The 17080-nt window shown below is 40.4% G+C and overlaps 1 protein-coding gene across 3 annotated transcripts; it reads left to right on the top strand.

Moving 5' to 3' along the window:
• The first annotated feature begins 844 nt into the window (after positions 1–844).
• On the top strand, positions 845–16721 carry LOC119729672 (beta-secretase 1-like). 3 transcript variants are annotated; one of them, XM_038202341.1, is made up of 12 exons: positions 847–1012; positions 3684–4343; positions 6267–6355; positions 7361–7580; positions 8121–8255; positions 9611–9745; positions 10865–10969; positions 11766–11927; positions 12343–12418; positions 13542–13634; positions 14026–14079; positions 15992–16721. In XM_038202341.1, exons 2-12 carry the CDS (start codon positions 4083–4085, stop codon positions 16252–16254), a joined length of 1593 nt encoding a protein of 530 aa, XP_038058269.1. In that variant the 5' UTR covers positions 847–1012; positions 3684–4082; the 3' UTR covers positions 16255–16721. The 3 variants fall into 3 exon arrangements, with proteins under 3 accessions (XP_038058272.1, XP_038058269.1, XP_038058271.1); XM_038202343.1 differs by having other exon boundaries at positions 847–1016; XM_038202344.1 differs by lacking the exon at positions 9611–9745 and having other exon boundaries at positions 845–1012.
• Positions 16722–17080: the final 359 nt, after the last annotated feature.

Raw genomic sequence — 17080 nt, 5'->3', positions numbered from 1 at the left:
TTGAAGAGGATCTCTCGCAGTGAACTGTCTAAGACTTTCAGAAATGAGAAACTGAAATTGAACACAGAAAAAGAAGGTCGTTTTAATTCACGATAGAATTCTCAAAGTTTCGTAAAAATATGAACTCATTTCACGGTATTTTTTTTACGGCAATAAGGAAGAAAACCTTTCAATTGAAAGCAATGATTAACAATAAATTTATCAGATGAAAACTTTTAAAATGTAGAAGGCCTGACTTCTGGACCCTGCCAGGATGTTTTTAAAGGCATATATAGGATCATTTTGATAACGCCATTCAAATTCCAAAGATGTTAAAAACCCAACCTGTTGAAGTTGCAGCTTAACTATATACATTTTTCGAGAAAATAGTTTTAAAAAAAAATTAAAAAGAGGAGGTTGACGTCACCCAATTCGTTAGAGGTCGATGACTTGCAAAATAACATTTTGCCAACCTTGAAAAATAGAAACCAACTCTGAAACTCCATTGAAAAAGAGATTATTTACAAGTTTATGGCATGTAGCTTAACCTTATGGCACAGCTAAATCCGATCAATCAGTAATCCATATCCATTTAATCGGAATGAAACATGTTTTTGTTTTCGAGTCTCTGCAAGCCTGAAATTATAGTGTCACTTTTTCGACGGATATCCTGCATCATATCGACGCGTCATCTGTCAGAAAAGTGCAATGATAACTTCGGCTACGACTGTTCTAACACTTTGAAGCCATAGCCATAAAATACCCGATTTATCCCGCAGGGCCTTTGGTAATATTTTGGGAGGCAAGGAACCAGTCCTACCTACGATTCTTCACGTCACATAGTCCGTGCTCGGGTACCAGGCATTAGAGGATGCATGATGATTGGCCGGCAATGGCACAATGCATGAATCTGCTTCATTATGTTCATGTACAATACACGCGGAAGTAATTGTGAAAATAACATTTATTTTGCAATGTATATCTGATTCCCTGTCTGCTTTCAACGCCGAGGAAGAAGAAAGGAACAAACATGGTGGGTGAGCAAGTAAATTAAAGTACTGTTGTTTTTATCAGTGAAAATTGTCGAGTTGACGAGTTGTCATTTGGACGATTGAACGGCCTTCCTTCCTCATTTTTTGCATGCATATTGCACATGGTGGTAAGACATGTAAGATCATGGAGGAAGATTAATTTGGTAATCGTGTAGTGTAGACTTTAGGGTAATCCTTACTTTTAGGACCCCGTTCCTATATAGGAAGGGAAGACTCACCAAAACAGTTGACTAAAAATTGACATTATGATATTTCTTGGTACATCTGAACAATTGGCAACGACACCTTCTTAAATATCAGCAGGTTTTATTTTGTGGAAAGAGGGCAGGGCTTTTTGCCTTTGATTTATAAGGGAAATTCAGGGGTAAAAGACAACGATGACAACCACTGAACCAGAAAACAGACTCAAAAACCAAGATGGCAAACGTGAAAGCTCGATGCAATGAAAGCTCGATGCTGATTGGCTGATAAAAAATGAACATCTTTTAAATTTTTTTAGCAGCCAATCAGCATCGGGCTTTCATTAAATAGGTCTTTCACGCGCGCGAGAACTTCAACATGCACGTCTGACTCCGAAAAAAGGTAGGAAAGTCACATTTTCTTTGAAAGTGCTTTCAAAACTACAACTAACATGAATTTATATGAAGACAAAAGACTGCTTTAGCCTGCAAAAGTCACTTTGGTACTGGACAGTCATCTGCAAAAGTCAGTTTTGAACAGAACTCGTAAAAAATAGAGGTGTCCTAAAAGTAAGGATTACCGACTTTAGGACACCTCTTGGAAAGTTTTCCATACTAGGCCTCCAGTCCCTCCACTTGTTTTCAATGAAGTTTCAAGCGCCAAAAAGTTGCATCCTTTATTGTTAATGTTATTTCCTCCACTTTCCCTCCTCTACTCTCACCCCCTCTCCTTTCACCTTTCCTAATTAGGCCTAATCAGTCACTTACTTCATCGAGATTCAAACCTCCGACGCTTCTTTGAAACATAACTACCACTAGGCTGCGCACGATTGGCTTGTTGCAATAATCAATCTGTGGACGTATTTAAAGTATCCATTGAAATAAGACTAATTTATTAGTAATGAATATTAAAAAAACTAAATATTCATGAGAAATTAAATATTCATAATGACATAATGCCACGACGTATTGCACTATCAATCATTGGCCGGCACATGCGTGGTCGATGTCATGCATAATGCGACGTACTGCTAGACTTCCAGACACTTCAATCACTATGGCCGGCGCCTGCAACTTAGTTCTGTTCTGCACGACGTGTGCATCCAAAATGTGCTCTAAAAACACATTTTTCCTGACAATTATTCGCATTGCCAGAGCTTCCTGGATTGGTCTTAGGTGAAATCACAAGGTGAAGTGAAAATTGATGTGTTTGGCTGGAGATAAAGGGGAGGCCTAGTATGGACAACTTTCCCTATAGCCAAATGTTTAGGCTAGGTATTCAGTCCCAAAACTTAAAGTGTATTTTTGTTCTCTTATAGTTATATGGAAACGGGGTTCTAAACTACTCGATTGCCATTAATTTGGCCTAATTCTGCATTTGATTATCCTGCTAACTTGGTGGAAAAATATTACTGCGGCACGATTCGAAAGAATGCAACATTGTGACACCACCTACATCAACAAAATCATAAGTAGTAGAGGTCACAACAAGAAATCATATAAACAACAATGTAGGCTGGATATGTACAAAAATACAGTTTTTCACACCGAGTCGTTGACATATGGAACAGTCTGCGGGAGGAAGTGGTCCACGCTCCATCTATCATTTCGATTCCGAAGAAGAAACTGAAATCTAGATTGTACTTAAAAATAACAAGAATGTTTTGATTAAAAACATTGGAAAGATTTCCATATATACGAAGTTCACTAATTTTCCTCTATATTGACTAACAAGCCCCAAGATAGCAATTTCATGTCATCAAAGTCAATTTGAGCAGTGAGAAAATACAAGCATTTTCTTAGAAAACACTTAGAATTTTTCAGTCCAATCTCATAGGGTTTGTACACAGGGTGTTGAGTGAACTTCGTATATATATGGAAATCTTTCCAAAACATTAAAAGTAAAGAAAACTAAAAAAAAAATTTAGCAGCGCGGCAGCGGTTTCGAATTGGGATCCCTTGCACAGTAGTCTAATGTGTAACCAACCGAACTACTGAAGCATTCTGGTTGGACGGGTAGTTATAAATGTGATATAGTTTCGCAATGGTGATTTTGCAATACCACAATCGTCACACTTCAGTGTACCCCTAGAACTATGGGGCTCCGGAATAGTTCTAGGGGTAACTTCAGTAATGGTCAATACATGTGATATTAATTGTGATGTGATCAACTCAAGCTACATGAGTCGTTTGTCGGGAATTTTCATTTGGAGATACAGGCCAAAATAGGGCCACTTCATCACATCACTTTATCATCACATCTCTTGGTATTCCAACTTCCATAATTTTTTAACTAAAGATGGAATCAGCATGCAGTTTTCACAGCAGTTATGCTGAGATTGTGCTCTTTTGAAATCTGTGATAAAAATTGTTTTGACCGGGGTCGACAAACGACTCATTTAGCTTGATCGCATCACAATTATGTTTCTCTTAGTAATAGTCTTACTCTTATTCTACCTTTTTTTATATGCAGATTCATTTGAATTGGAAATGAAAGCAGACAGCGACATCTGTGACATTTAGCAGTACTTGGCATAAAGATGATAAAGTGCAACAGCGAATTCGCAAAGTAACTACATGTACTTGCTCAACAAGGAAACAATCAGTCGATAAGGAAACTACCAAAGAATTCTCTCGATACTTTCGCCAACAAGGAAATGTTCTTTGAGTGAAGTCAAAGCAAGGAATATTTGATAAAGTGTATTTTTTTAACTATGAAAGAAAAACATTGTACCATCTCTATGTAGGCTATCCATCGCATGGTCCTACAGTCAACTTTTCATTTGTCACAAATTAAAAATTCACGCAATTAATAAACAGCTGCAACATCTGCCGCAGTCAACGGTTGCATGAGAGACTGGTTTGAGCCAAGATGGCGGATTTAGCAACTGTTGTCAATCTATGGTGGACCCTGCTGCTGTTGCATGTCTGTATGCATTCTGTTGTCGTCCGAGCTGAGATACTTCGGCTGCCACTGCACACCGCCGTTCGTCGGGTCAACGATGGGGTCAGGTCAAGGGTCGGCGAGAGGTCACACAATGTCTTGAGGAGATCTGCTCCTCGAGATAACATCGGCGGTAAACCAGGCTTGGGGTTCTATGTAGAGATCGAACTGGGGACGCCAAAGCAAAAGGTCAGTATTCCACCATAATCACTCAGATTTTGCAAAATCCTCTCTAGCACGCAACCGTTACGGATGATGGAATAGTGCTTTGAAAGGTTACCACAACTTTTCTGCTATTTAAGCAGCGTAATGATATTGGCCACTAATACATTCAGTAAGACATTCTTGCTAAGCATTATTATTTTCTGTATTTACATGAACATTTAATTGTTTCTCCTGGAAAACCTTCCTTAATTAATCTTTCACAATCCATCAATTTTGACCAAAACCCTCTTTGACACTCTTTGTTCTGCAATTCAGAAATCAAGTCGTGTAAGATTTTTAAAAAATACGTATCTTGGCTAGATTTTTAAAATCAGTTATTAAAAAAATTTTTTTAAAAATTGTAAGAGGTATACATGTAGATATTTTTCTAGTTTACAAAAAATACAAAAAACCAAAGCCTTGATTCATATACATGTAGTGCAACTTTACAACTGCATTTCAGTTTTTGATGAAAATGTCAAAGATTTTACTCTGTACTCCGACACCACAAGTGCATTGCTTCAATTGTGGCTTCATGATGTCCTGTTGCTTATACTGAACTTTTTGGGAAGAACCTGTATGTATTTTTGCACACTTTCAAACATATGTTTTAGCCTCTGAAGAAGAACTTGCTAAGTTCGCAACGTCAGGCCACATTAATTTTTAGATTTATATATTTCAGGTCCACCCAGTCAGTAAGCAGTTTGCAGCAGTCTTACTTTTTTCACTTTCAAACATAATGAATACATACATGTACATGCTGCAACAAAATTATTACACAATAGACACAGCCACCCATCATTGAACATAAACTGCATTATGCTGGCAGGCTTGTACAATATTGATCAGCACCATGTCTGAGCTGTTGATAATTTGGCCGAAGGTGATTAATTGCACAGCGAAATCATTCACTGTTGCTTAGGGATCCCTTGACGATGGGTTGCCTAGCAACAGGTATACTGTTGGATACACGCAGCCAAGGGCGGATCCAGAACACAATTTTTGGGGGGGCCAAAAAAATTGTTGGCCCCCCAAAAAAGTGGTTAAAAAAAAATTACGGCGTGGGGTTCGGGTCCCGCTTAAGGGCCCCAAATTTTTTTTGGATTCTAGATGCTCTGTGGTGCGATCTGAGGCAATTTCTGACCACTTTAACCAATTTTTTTTGAGGAAAAGATGATGGTGTACTCATTGCCTGCCTTTATTGCGATGTCACATCAAAACAAAAACAAAATTGGTTTCGTTTTTGGGGCGGGGGGGGGGGGGGGCCATGGCCCCCTTTGGCCCCTCCCCCCTGGATCCGCCCTTGCACGCAGCAGGATCATCATTCAATTAAAACTAGGATTGTGAAGTTTAATTGTTTCGACCAGCAATTTAATTTATTATGGATAAATGCAGGCATGTTTGAATTTTTTTTTCATAAAGGGATGGGCTCAAACAATTTGAGAGAAAAGACATGAGAGATTCGTAAATGTTGGCATACGTGTCAATTCGTACAAAATGTACATGGAGATGTGACACGTTCATTGGAAGATCACCAGTTTGTGCTTAAGCCTTCCTGTACATACAGGATGCTTACAGGGATGTACATGTAGGCATATGCAGTAAGCCAAAATTTCTTGCTAACCCCAAATTGAGTTTTTTGCTAACGTTACCAACTATTTGTTGTTTAATGTATTAAGTAGAAATATTAAAGATGTGACAGTGACAAGATAGCAAGAATTTATCTATTGCCCATCAATTATATTCAGCATCATAAATTCTTCAACCAACTCATAAAACAGCCTGCATATATGCTCTTGCATAAATAATTGCATTGAAATGTATTCAGTAGCTCATATAAACTTACTTATATGTAACTAACATTCAGAATTAGTACAAAATATTCATAATTGTTTTTTCCTTTTGCAGCTCAATGTTCTAGTGGATACAGGCAGCAGTAACTTTGCAGTAGCGGCCTCGCCAAACAGTTTGATCACCAAATATTTTCACAAGGACCAGTGAGTACAGTTTATTCATTAAATTTAACAACTTGATAGTAAACTTTAATATTGAGTTCTTATGTAACAAGTTTACTTGGTGGGGACTTGAACCCAGGTCCTCCGGCTTAATTTTGTAGAAATCTTACCACCATCTCTATGAGATGAGGTTTACGGTTGCATCATGTAAAAATCTCTTTTGTGAGTTTGTGAGGTTCTGGGAAGAACTGGGGAAACTGAAGGCTTTCCCTATCGTCAGCAAAAATGTCAGTCTCCATGCAAACCTTCAAATCTGACCATTGTAGTGATCAACTGACTGGTTCATATTTGACATAAAAGCATGTTCCGCATTTTAGATTTTAAATTTAATTCAAATGACAAGTGAAATGTGACAATGCATGTTGTGTTTTGTAAACTGTTAAGTCGGAAAAGAATCAGTGAATTGGACACCCCAAAACAATTATTAAAACCCTAACCCCCTAGGCCCTCTGGCTAGGATGCAACCTCAATCCTGCAAAATCCTCCAGTTGCCACCAAGAAAAATTTGGATTTAGCCTCAGTCCTTCAAAATCATCTGTTATTTCTTGAATTTAATCTGTGGGGGTGACCACTGCCTCAATCCTCCAAAATCCTCTGCCAATTACTGCTATGGTTTGAGGCAGTGCGAATGGCATTTAGAAGCAGTGCGGACGAAATACGAGAAAAACACAGGGCTGATTTATGCATGACTGAACATAACCAATGCAGGATATGGCCTACTGGCTTGACGTAATGCATCCTCCACAAAAAAAGCGATACATCTTTGCCATTCATCCTCAATCCTCTAAAATCATCCAAAACTGGCAGGAGGATTTTGGAGGATTGAGGAGGGTTAGGGTTAAAGTGCCTCCCTTCTACTTTTTAAAAAATTTAATTGTGCAATTCTATGTAATTTCACATGGGGAAATTATCATGCCATCATTCTGCACTGCTATCAGGCATGGCTTGTCATTTGTGACCTTGACCCTTGTGCTTTTGTTTTATCAGGTCACAAACTTACCGAGACCTGAACAGGAAGGTTTACGTCCCCTACACCCAGGGGGAATGGAGGGGAGAACTGGGGGAAGACGTCGCTACGATACCCACCTCACATCCCAACATCTCCGTCACGGTCAATGTCGTCAGCATCACCTACTCGGAGGAGTTCTTCCTCAATGAATCCAACTGGCAAGGGATTCTGGGATTGGCCTACGCTGATATAGCACGGGTACGTACTGTCTTGCCTTGAGACCTGACCACATAACACAAGTGTACACAGAGTGTGCCCAAAAAGCAACATCTAGAAAACAAGTAATTGAAACTGTTTAATGTTTTTTTCTTCAATGAAATTATATATTACATTAAAGCCTTTTTACCCCATTCCATTTCGGTCCCTAGATCCAGAATACAATCTGTTAAGTGAAAGGGTGTACATTTTACCTGGGCCACTCTCACCTGTGATGTCACCAACTTCAGTGCCTATTCAATGCCTTTTTTAATGCTTAACCGAGATTCAGCATGTCTATCATTTCAAGGAAAAATCTACCTTAAACAACCCTAACCCTCTAGGGTATGTTTGCTAGAACCCTGCCAAACATGACAACATGCAACACTTGACTTTGGGACAAGCCTGCCAGATGTAAAATATTGTGAAGTCTCACTAAACGACGTCTCCCAATTTTGTATAGTAAGCCATGCATCATGTTTTTAGAAGTCTCTGCCACAGAAAAGCTTTGTGATGTAAATTTTCTTTTTGTTTTGTTCTTAGCCGGACGATACGGTCGAGCCATTCTTTGCCTCGTTAGTGGATCAGACGGACGTAGCCAACATCTTCACTCTCCAACTCTGCGGAGTCCCCGAAAATGTGGTGCATACTGGAACGACTGACGTAACAGGCACAATGGTAAGCAATTGTTGCCAGGCTTCAAATTATGCTCAAAATTATTTGAAGACTTTTGATGCCCATTAACCCTAATGTTCCTGAATCCATCAAAATCCACACCCCTATTTTTGGAGGATTTCGGCGGATTCAGGATACCTCCATATTGAAAGGTTCGGGGATTTTAATGGATTCAGGACAATAAACCTAGCGGTACTGCAGGACTTTGATGGATTCAGGATACCTCCGTATTGAGCAGTTGGGGGACTGTGATGGATTCAGGATCTTGACTTTGGCTATATGGTTGGTGTGTATGAGGTATATGCACTACACTGGTGGATTCTGATGGACTCACTGGTGGATTCTGATGGATTCTGATGGACTCAGGACACCAACTTTTTTTGTCATGACAACATTGGTGGATTTTGGCGGATTCAGGATACTTTCTAGTAAAAGTGCTCAAGGGGTTAGGGTTTATAAGATAAGGAAAGCCTCCAATCAAATTTCATTGTCGAGAAATAAATAGTAAAGATGTGAAGTACTTAGAGCAGACTCTACTCCTCATATTGATTAACCCTAACCGCCCTCAATCCTTCAAAATCCTCTTTGCCAAAGTGGAGGAATTTGGAGGATTGAGGTTACGTGGCAAAAGTGCGTTACTGATTTCGTAGGATACACTTTGTCAAGGTCTTGGGCCGGACCTTGTGTTGTTTTTGCTCAGCCACGCAAAATCCTCCGTACTGCTCCAGGATGTCACTGGCCAAGCCTCAACATACTGACAGTCACTGCTGCAGGATTTTGCAGGATTCAGGCAGTGGTCACCCCTCCACGGACCATATTCAAGAAAAAATGGAGGAATTTGCAGGATTGAGGCTATATATGCTGTTTTTTCATGAGGCCACTTGGAGGATTTTGCAGGATTGAGGCTACATCCTAGCAAAAAGGCCTAGGGAGTTAGGGTTAATCAATCAGTTTTAACATAGTAAAGTCCGTCCCGAGCCCACATGGCTCATCAGGCCGGTGTGAGATGACTGAGATATTTCTATTCCCCCCCCGGATGGGATGCCAGTCCATCGCAGGTTACTCCCCAGCTAATGCCCTGGGTGGAGAGAGGCTAAGTGGGGGTGAAGTGGCTTGCCCAATGACACAACATATGGCCAGCTGCTGGATTCGAACCCCCGACCCTCTGATCATGAGTCACAAACCCTAACCACCAAGCGTAGAAATGTTCACTGCTCCTACAGCTTGCTGTTACAAAGATTTGGCCTCTTTACTCAAAATTAGCTGTTGTGACTTCTTATTGATTTTGTTATGTGTTGGATCGGAAATAGTTTTTGTTGAGGAATTTTCATGGAGATTGTTTTGTATTTTGTTGCCAGACAATTGGTGGAATCGACCCTGGCCTGTACACTGGTAAAATGTGGTATACACCAATCCGCAACGACTGGTATTACGAGGTGATCATTATGGACATAGAGGTCGGGGACCAGTCACTGGGCATGGATTGTAAGGAGGTAAGATGACAAAGGAAATCTTGGGACATTTTCCAAATCTTGGCTTAACTCCAGCTTTGGCCACATCCCTAGCTTCAGAATTATTTGAAAGACTTTATGCCAAAACCAAATGGGAAAACATTCAGCTTCGGCCTCATATTATAGTATTCAACATTCACAAAGCAAACAAATTGATTTTATTGAACTGTAGTTCCCCAAGTCAGGGGCCAGAAAACTCCTAAAGCCAAACTGGAAAGAGCCGAAGTTTGCAAAACCCCATGAAAAAAATAATGTTATTCTGGTACCTCTATGTATATGCATAATGTGCATTAGTCTGGTACCATTATGTTTAAAGGTAATATACAACATTTGCAAACATCAAAAAACAAAACGACCAAATTATTATGAAATATGTACCTTACTTGAACGTAAGTGAATAATAGTCTCAAGCATCCTGTGAAATCATGGCATCTGGTGTGCTGCCATTTAAAAAAAAAAAAGTGGAATTTTTATTCAATTTCCACCATTGTTGAAAAAAAACCTGACTTTTTTTTCAAATACTGCACCAATTTACCACATTTAGTTAATCCACATTTTGTTTGCAACTGGTTACACATCCGTGACTGGGTGCAAACCAGCTAGTCTGGTTTCCTGACCTGGCAATTCTCTGAGGTCTATAAAGTGCTCTGCTTTGTCTGAAGTAGGGTCCAGGAAACAGACTACAAGAACATCATTTTTTTTCTTGGTTTTCCAGCAGCTATAAATAAACAAACTGTAAACGGGTCAGTGTCACAACTTTTCCTGTAAATTATTGACCCTCAAATCCATCCATTTCTGAAAAAAATCACCTTTAAAGGCAGTTGTGTTTGTCTAAGTATAGCTGCGGATGTTTAATAGCCGTCACCAGTTTCTCAAATAATATTTTTCCTGTGAACTTATCATTTATATACCCACCACTAAAAAACCCCAAAATCTTGTTTGTGGATGATTGCCCAAGTGATATGATCCTGAACATTTTTCAGATCATTCACAATAGAAAAATTAACATCATGACACAAACTCCAGTTCTCGGCCCTCAACTCCTTTTTGTTTATGAGAGAGTCCTTCATGAAAATACTCTGATGTCCTCTATTCCCGTAGTATAACTTTGATAAGACCATCGTTGACAGCGGCACGACCAACCTTCGGTTGCCAGCCCGGGTTTTTGACAAGCTGACATCACTCATCTATACTGCACTTACTAAGGTAAGAATCCTGATGTGATCCGACCCTTTCTTTTCGCATAGGTAAGAATGCTGATGTGTGAAAAGAACGGGTCGGGTTTGTGTTTCCTACTCTATAGGGTTTGCGCAGGAACGGTTGAGAGCACTGTTTCCGGGTCTGAAAAGATGGTCCTATGGTAAATGCGCTCTTTTTTCATTTTTACCACACACGCTGGAAGTTATGTGTGGACTTCATAGTATGAATGTAGTTAACCATGCTTTGAAGAAAGGTTTGACAACCTTATTACATTTTTTTCAACAGGGCGATTAAAAAAAAAAAAAAAAAAAAATGTCGGGACCATTGTTTTAGTGAAGTTCTGCATGTAGCACTTTCAAAATCTAGGATATGAAAGCCCAATTCATAAGCTTTCTTTTAGTACAAGAATCATTCAAATCAATCATGTACTTTTCAAGTTACGGAGTTTTAAACACAACCACTGTTTGAAAGTTCTGTCCAGGGATCACCAAAAAAAGGTGTCTTGTCAGCAAAACAAAAACAATTCACACGCATCCCTATGTGATTGATTTTCGTTTTGCTGAGAGAACTGAACTGTTTTGTGATCCGTGGACAGAACCTTAAAACGGCGGTTGTGTTTAAAACTTCGTAACTTGAAAAGTACATGAGTGATTTGAATGATTCTTGTACTCAAAGAAAGATTATGAATTGGGCTTTCATATCCTAGAGTTTGAAAGTGCTACACGCAGAACTTTGCTAAAACAATGGTCCCGACATTTGGGTTTCGTCTTTTTTGACTAACCCTTTTTTTTGTTGTTGATAGAAAATGGAAAACGTAACGATACCTACTGACTTTTGGTCTGGAGCCGATATGATATGCAAGGAGGGTACCGTTGAGGAGCCGTGGGTCAAGTTTCCTACCCTGTCCATCATACTCAACGGAACCGAGCCTGGCACAGGATTCAGATTAAGGATATCACCCAAGGTAGGTGGCTTGGACTCCAATGCCAATTTGCATGGCGCTGCTAAGCATGGAATTCTATTTAGCACAGAATTGATTCGCTTAGCAAAAATAGGTTGCCAGCTAACAATCCTAACAAAGTATATTGCTTGTGACTGGTAATGCTGTTTTTTTTTTGTTGAAAACTTGGGATTTGTTTGGGTCCGACTTTTTTCGGCGGCGGATCCGTAATCTAAGTAATTTAGAATAAATGGCCTAAACAGCTGATTCATGCTTAGCACACTAATTTGCTAAGCAGCTTCTTCCAGCTTACTCTTTTCCGAACAGAAGTGGTATCGCTTCAATTTAGAGACACCCCAGAAACATCTGGAGTTGCGGACATTATATTTTTCTTCCTCTGTCTGAAAACCTGACCTTTTTCTTCTTCTTTTTTTGGCAGCAATACTTACGGCATGTTGAAACTAGCAACAAGAAGGAAACATGCTACAAGTTTGGCGTGGCTTCGTCAGATTCAGGTATTCCGATATTTTGAGGCTAAAGTCAAATCCCAAACTGTCTCAATATGTCCTAGACTAACCTGAGCACGTTACCAGTTCTATCACGAAGGCCCCCTTCAATGGCGAAAGCATTGTGCTAGCTATTGTTCAGATAATCCGTCCCGGGGCAGCTGCTTTGTACAATAGCTTGCATAATGGTGTCTCCATTGAAGGGGGCCTCGTGAGTGACCACGTGCCCGGATTCTTGTATACATCTCTCTCAAATGATGTCACTGTCTACAGATTATGTGCATCGGCATTTTGGAAGTCAAATTTTCGTGACGTGCATCGACTGCGCCGCATTTAGAAGAAATTCCGAGCAACGTCAGGGTTCGAAATTAGCGGTAGCCCGCTAGCCAAATGCTAGTCGAAACAGCGGCGGGCTAGTCAAACTTTTCCTTAACAAGCCCGGCTGGCGAGTGAAAAATTATTTGGATACGGCAAAGATGAATGTACAGGAAAAAATAAATCATTAAATTCAGACAGAAAACCCCATCAATTTGTGTCTGATTTCATCAACTGTTTGAAAGGGTTAAATTATTAGATCTGTTAATCAAAATACTCACAAACTTGCCTCAGAATTGAGCCTGAAAATGCGCCATTTTGTATTTGAGATAAGAAAAAAAAATGCGGGCTAGTGAAAATGCCCGCGGGCTAGTTAAGAGTCCGTTTCAGTAGCCCGGCTGGCTAGTGAACAAAAAAGTTAAGGTCGAACCCTGAACGTCTACGTGCATTGATAACATTTTGCATGCTGGGCGCACGCCGCAGACGCACACGCACCGGATGGCGTTGAAAACAATTGTTATTTGCCTACTAAGATGGCGTCCTATGTGAGCGGTCTGTAGAGTGCCTGCTAAGATGGCGTCCTATGTGAGGGGTCTGTAGAGTCAGAGAACGGACACGATGCTGTTGTCTTGATGACCTCTGATGCTTGGTCAGCTTTCACTGAAACATTACACATGCAGGAATAAGCATTACATTTGAGGTGTACGGATACTTGAGAATGCGACCGATCACACCATGTGAAGGTAACTGTCGTCAGCTGCTGGGAGATGCTAGATAAACAAAATGTGTACACAATTTTGTGTTATTTTTTTCACAGGAAGTGTAATTGGTGCGGTGGTCATGGAAGGCTTCTACGTGGTGTTCGATCGGGAAAATCAAACCGTAGGGTTCGCAAAGTCCTCCTGTGCATGTGAGTAGTCTTTGTTTATCTGGCCGATTTTCTGTCAAGTTTGTTATTTTCTCACAATGAATCTAAATGTCAATCCAGTTGAGGAAAATGAGTTGCCTGATGACCTCAGCTTGGACATTTTTATATGAAATAAAAATGGGGCTATTTAGGGTTTGTTTATGAAAACGTGACAAAGTACTCAGGAAGTGTAACAAGTTTTTTACTTTGCCTCAGATTTAACTTTCCAAACAGACACCAATACGTATTATAGATACACATATCAGCTTCTGTAATCCCAACCTCCAGGATGCCATCGTGGTGAAGGCAGAGTTCTTCTCTTCTAATTCTTTGCATGTCTCCCGTTGATTCACATGCATATATTTTAATGACTCTAACAATTGTATCTCCTCAGATGAATTTGAGTTTGCGACTCCGGCCCCAGAAGTTGAAGGACCAATCAGAGAAGGTGAGTTTATAGCTTAACCTTTGACCTTGCCCATAAAGCCTTGATTATTTGTCTCCACTCGTCCCTGTTGCTGCGCAAACTGTGTCACCGATATTATTCAAGTCTATGTCACGAGGCAATTTTCACAGGAAAGTTGAATGGATTTGATGCACTGCAAGCTCATGGAACTGTCGCATAGAACAAAAATATTTAATTCCAACAGCTGGATGAAAATTGTGTAGGAAATTATGCAAATATAATTTGTCTGCCGTTTCCTCTTGGATATTGCCACATTCCAGTCCTCTGTGGAATACTTGACTATTATGAAACAGGCCAGTCATGCGAAACTACCTTGGTAATAAAGCCAAAACGAAATACAGTGTAATGTTCTGCTTCCGGTTGCCCTACCTACCCTATTTTGACAGTCTCTACCATAATTTGTTTATTTGAAAAATGAGGGAAAACCCCCAAAATCATAAATACTACCTATTACCGTTGACTACATGCAGACACCTTCATATGTTGTACACAAAAAAATTGCCAAAAAAGAAAAAATGCCCTACCTACCTACCCTATTTTCAAATGTCATGTAATAGGGAGCAGAACTATTTTTGTCTAGCCATATTGAATAGTCATTTTTATGTTTGCACAAAGCCAATTCACTTTTGCTGGTATTCTTCACCATTGATTAATTACACACCGTACACATTTGGCTATCACATAAATATTTCAACGGGCTAATAAGTAACATGAGATAATTTTTTTCATTGAGATTCATATTTTATAATTCAAATTTTGAAAACCTAATGGCGTCTGCATTCTTTTGTGTAGTGTGACTAAAGAGTGTTGTGAATTTTTTTTTTTAAATTTGATATAGATCATCCGCCATGTGAACTTGCAGTCTGCTCAGTATTTTTTTTCTAGTTTGGCTGTCACAATTGACTGGTTTTCTGAATAGCCACATTTAATACCACAGGGACCCGTCCTGCATGCCTGTCTAACAGCACACATTAATCAATTTGATCACGACTTTTAATAATAATGTATGTCGCTTATACAGGATGGATAAAAAAACCCAAAACCGAGATATTATTGCGTATTTGAACAGAAGTAGGGCACATGTGAATCAAAGGGAGATATCCTTTGTTAGGGTTGAATCTGCTCTTTAAAATGACACCCTGGTCATGGCATTACATTCACGATTGACTGAGCAGTGACCAATGTTATGAAAGGGTCTATTTAGAGAATTGTGGAACTTTTCAATTATGATGTTTGTGGTGTCAGTTGTCACAGAGTGAAAGGCCATGGTTGCCAATCAAGGCAGGTTGGGAAAAAAAGAGATTTCACCATGAAAAGTGGCGCAATTCTCTAAATAGAGCTGGGTTCGAACCCACATACCATGGCATATGGGACGAACAAAACCCCTGGACCACAGCGCTTCACTTTTGGCCAGGTGACCATGGCAGGTTGGTCAGGTGACCATGGTAGGTTGGTCAGGTGATCATGGTAGGTGGTCAGGTGACCATGGTAGGTTGGTCAGGTGACCATGGTAGGTTGGTCAGGTGACCATGGTAGGTTGGTCAGGTGACAATGGTAGGTTGGTCAGGTGACCATGGTAGGTTGGTCAGGTGACCATGGTAGGTGGGTCAGGTGACCATGGTAGGTGGGTCAGGTGACCGTGGTAGGTTGGTCAGGTGACCGTGGTAGGTTAGTCAGGTGGGTAGGGCCTACGGTCAAATCAGGAACGGTCCATTGATCGAGGTTTCCTTTGAGTGTACACTGATCACATGCCTTGATATGGGAAGTGGCTGTAGCCACTACCATAGACGCACGAATAATTTCAGATGAGTTAGTCAGACAGCTTAAAAACGAGCTTGCATTTGCCTAAGGGAGTTCATTAATTGTTTGCTTGTTCATTCTTTCCCTTCTCCAGTGGCCACAGACTGTGGCTATGTGGCGCCGGACAACAACAACCTGGCCCTGACGATTGCGGCTTATGTCTTGGCTGGTCTGTGCGTCTTGTGCCTGACTCCCCTGGCATTCCTGTACGTCTACTACAGGTGCCGTCTGTGTTTTGCCAATACCACCAAAAACGACGACAGCGAATTGCTAGAAGACAGGACGGACTCGTCGGAAACGGATGCGTTGAGGGAGGAAGCCCAGCAGGGTGAACCCCAGCAGGGTCAAGATAGTTAAAAGGTTAAGGGTCATGGAAAAAGGTCACGAATCATGAGAGAAAAGTCAAAAATATACTTCTTGGGTAATGGAGACCGTTGAGCCTTTTGTTAAGCTATGAAGCACAACTATGTGGTTAAGCCCAGCCTCATTCCCAGGGTGTCAAGCAGTATGCTCCCACCACTACCTGCTCTCTCACCCTGGTATTGGATCATTTGCATATCCAGAATTATGTATGCAAATGAGGAATAGTTTGGTGCCTGCCTGTGCTTTACATCAGCATTTATTTTCCCTTGTGGTGTCTGGGGTAAAAACCGAATCAATTCGTTGCGGCTTAATTTACAAAAAACACTCCTTTTTTAAGTTCAAATGTAACAATCTTATCAAGCCAATATGCAGTATCACATTACATGTTAGCATGAGCAAATTGGAAAGGAACGGATTATTTTTGAGAAGGTATGGACGTAATAATTACAATGACCATGAAATACACGTTGGAAATAACAACACCAAGTACACGATATAAATCCATTACTTGCTAATTGCGCTATCGAATCGGGATACAGGAAGCAAGTTCCCATCCCAGGGCTAACTGTTGGAAACGAGGTCGAAAAAATAAAGTAATCCATGGGGGGCGAGATTGAGTGAAGCCAGCAGCCTTGGTGCAACTTGATAAATTTCAGTCTTGAACAGAGAAGGTCTACAGTCTTGAACTAAGACTAGCCTTGGCCATGCCCACTTTGTAACAAGGGATCAGTATCAGCCTTTGATGACAGAATGCGGGTTCATTTAACTCATCTTAACTCGTTTTAGCCCATCTTTGTTGCCAAAATGACAACCGGCTCTG

This window comes from Patiria miniata, unplaced genomic scaffold (genome assembly GCF_015706575.1).
Source record: "Patiria miniata isolate m_02_andy unplaced genomic scaffold, ASM1570657v1 HiC_scaffold_21, whole genome shotgun sequence".
In the NCBI taxonomy this organism is placed as follows: Eukaryota; Metazoa; Echinodermata; class Asteroidea; order Valvatida; family Asterinidae; genus Patiria; species Patiria miniata.
The sequence above is the reverse complement of the archived record's forward strand: the minus strand, read 5'-3'. Positions and strand labels throughout refer to the sequence as shown.